A 1,719-nucleotide genomic window follows, 5' to 3' on the forward strand; every position below is an offset into this window, starting at 1 on the left:
CCCCCCCCACACACACACACACACTGAATAATACTTACAGCTGCTTTCTCCGCCATGACCTCCTGCATTCTGTCTATCATGGCCTGGTTTGGTTCAGTCATCATGTCTTCCCCACTGTAAGATTTCTCCAAATCGGACATCTTGATCTGATTCGTTTACTGAGTTCTGTCGTTCCCTCTTCACGTCTTCACAGCTATTCCGAAGTATGGTGGTCTATATAATTGTTTCAACCCTGGAATAAGAGAAAAAAATATATTACGTAAACACCTTGTACAAGTATAATTAGCAGTCGAAATTGTCTAAGACGGTCAACCCTTGTCGAGGAGAAAAGTGGCCGTCTAAGACAGGTGAACGTCTCGTACAGTGTCAGTGTAATGTAAAAAACATGCAAGGAGGAAACTGTTAAGTAGCCGTTTGTACAGGTTGTTGTCTTATACAGGTGGCCGTTAGAGCAGGTTTAACTGTATTGTGATAACTCACTCTATGGCATCAATAAACTTTAATTATCAAATGTGTCGAAACAACAACAACAGGGAAAAAAAAAAGAAATCCACAAAAATAATGACAGTCTCAAATATCTTGTCGCCTTTCCTTCCTTCTGCCGTCGCCCATTGGTGGTGATTTTGCTGTGATCAATAGTGGTTGTATGTGTGTGCGTGTGTGTGTATGTACGTGCGTGCGTGCATGTGTGCGTGCGTGTGCGCGCGTGCACGCGCGAGTGCGAGTGCGAGTGCGAGTGAGAGAGAGAGAGAGAGAGAGAGAGAGAGAGAGAGAGAGGAAATGGTAGCGGGCGGGGATTAAAAAAATATGATTTTATATTGTTTTCGTAGGTGCGTGTAGCCTGGAGGGGAAAATAGTAGGGTTGGGGCGGGGGTGTATGTTACAAGTAGACAAAAACGCCAGCTGAACAGCTATTAATCTGATCTTAGAAACACCATTGCTTTGCTTTCAAAATACTTTTCATTTTCAGTCCGAGTTTACGGCACTCGCAACACAAATAGGTCATAATACAAGTGCCAAAGATTAGTTTTAGTTTTAGTAGAGGTTTTACGGCGCTCGCAACTGCATAAGTTCATATGAGCGCCAGAAGATTTGAGGTGTTACAAGAGAGTAACAAACATAAAAAAAAGAAGAAGGGGAGATAAGGACGATAGGCGTTTGATAGGAAAGAAGAAGCTAACCACACTAGAGCACCCGTCAACCACCCTCGCGCCGAAGATTAGAGATGTTACAAGAGAATAGCATGCACAGAAAAGGAGGGGAGAAAAAAGAGGGTAGAAAAAGAGAGGAGACAAGGGCGATAGAATCTAAATGCTTGATAGGAAAGAAGGAACTAACCGCACCAGAACACCTTCCAACCACCCTCTTTCAGAAGAAATTTTAAAAAAGGTTTTGTGTGGAGTTAAACAAGTAGATGAAACAAATTTTAATAGCTCTTGTTAACATTGTGTAAAATTCACATACATAAGTTTTATTATGAAGTCAAATGAAATAAAATAATTATCATCCTCGTGGACAAAATTGTCGCTTTTGTCCAGTCCGTTCATAATACGTGCGGGTAAAATTGTGGATTTCAAGTACGTAATATATATATACAGGCCTTGAAATATCTCCACTGGCATGATCTCGCTCTTGTGTATTAGTTTGGTTTTTGAGTAAAGAGAAGCGCATCGACACAATAACGACAAGAGTGCATGGAAAATGCAAGACTGACAGACA

General features: G+C 41.4%; 1 protein-coding gene across 1 annotated transcript in view; it reads right to left on the minus strand.

Moving 5' to 3' along the window:
* Positions 1-1,719, minus strand: part of LOC101862782 (ras and EF-hand domain-containing protein) — a gene marked incomplete in the record, with an annotated part of 74,651 nt that overhangs the window by 56,023 nt on the left and 16,909 nt on the right. The window contains 1 exon segment of the mRNA XM_035968385.1: positions 39-232. Within this exon segment, the coding sequence (XP_035824278.1) occupies positions 39-140 (102 nt within the window).

The sequence above is a fragment of the Aplysia californica genome, unplaced genomic scaffold (genome assembly GCF_000002075.1).
Source record: "Aplysia californica isolate F4 #8 unplaced genomic scaffold, AplCal3.0 scaffold00056, whole genome shotgun sequence".
In the NCBI taxonomy this organism is placed as follows: Eukaryota; Metazoa; Mollusca; class Gastropoda; order Aplysiida; family Aplysiidae; genus Aplysia; species Aplysia californica.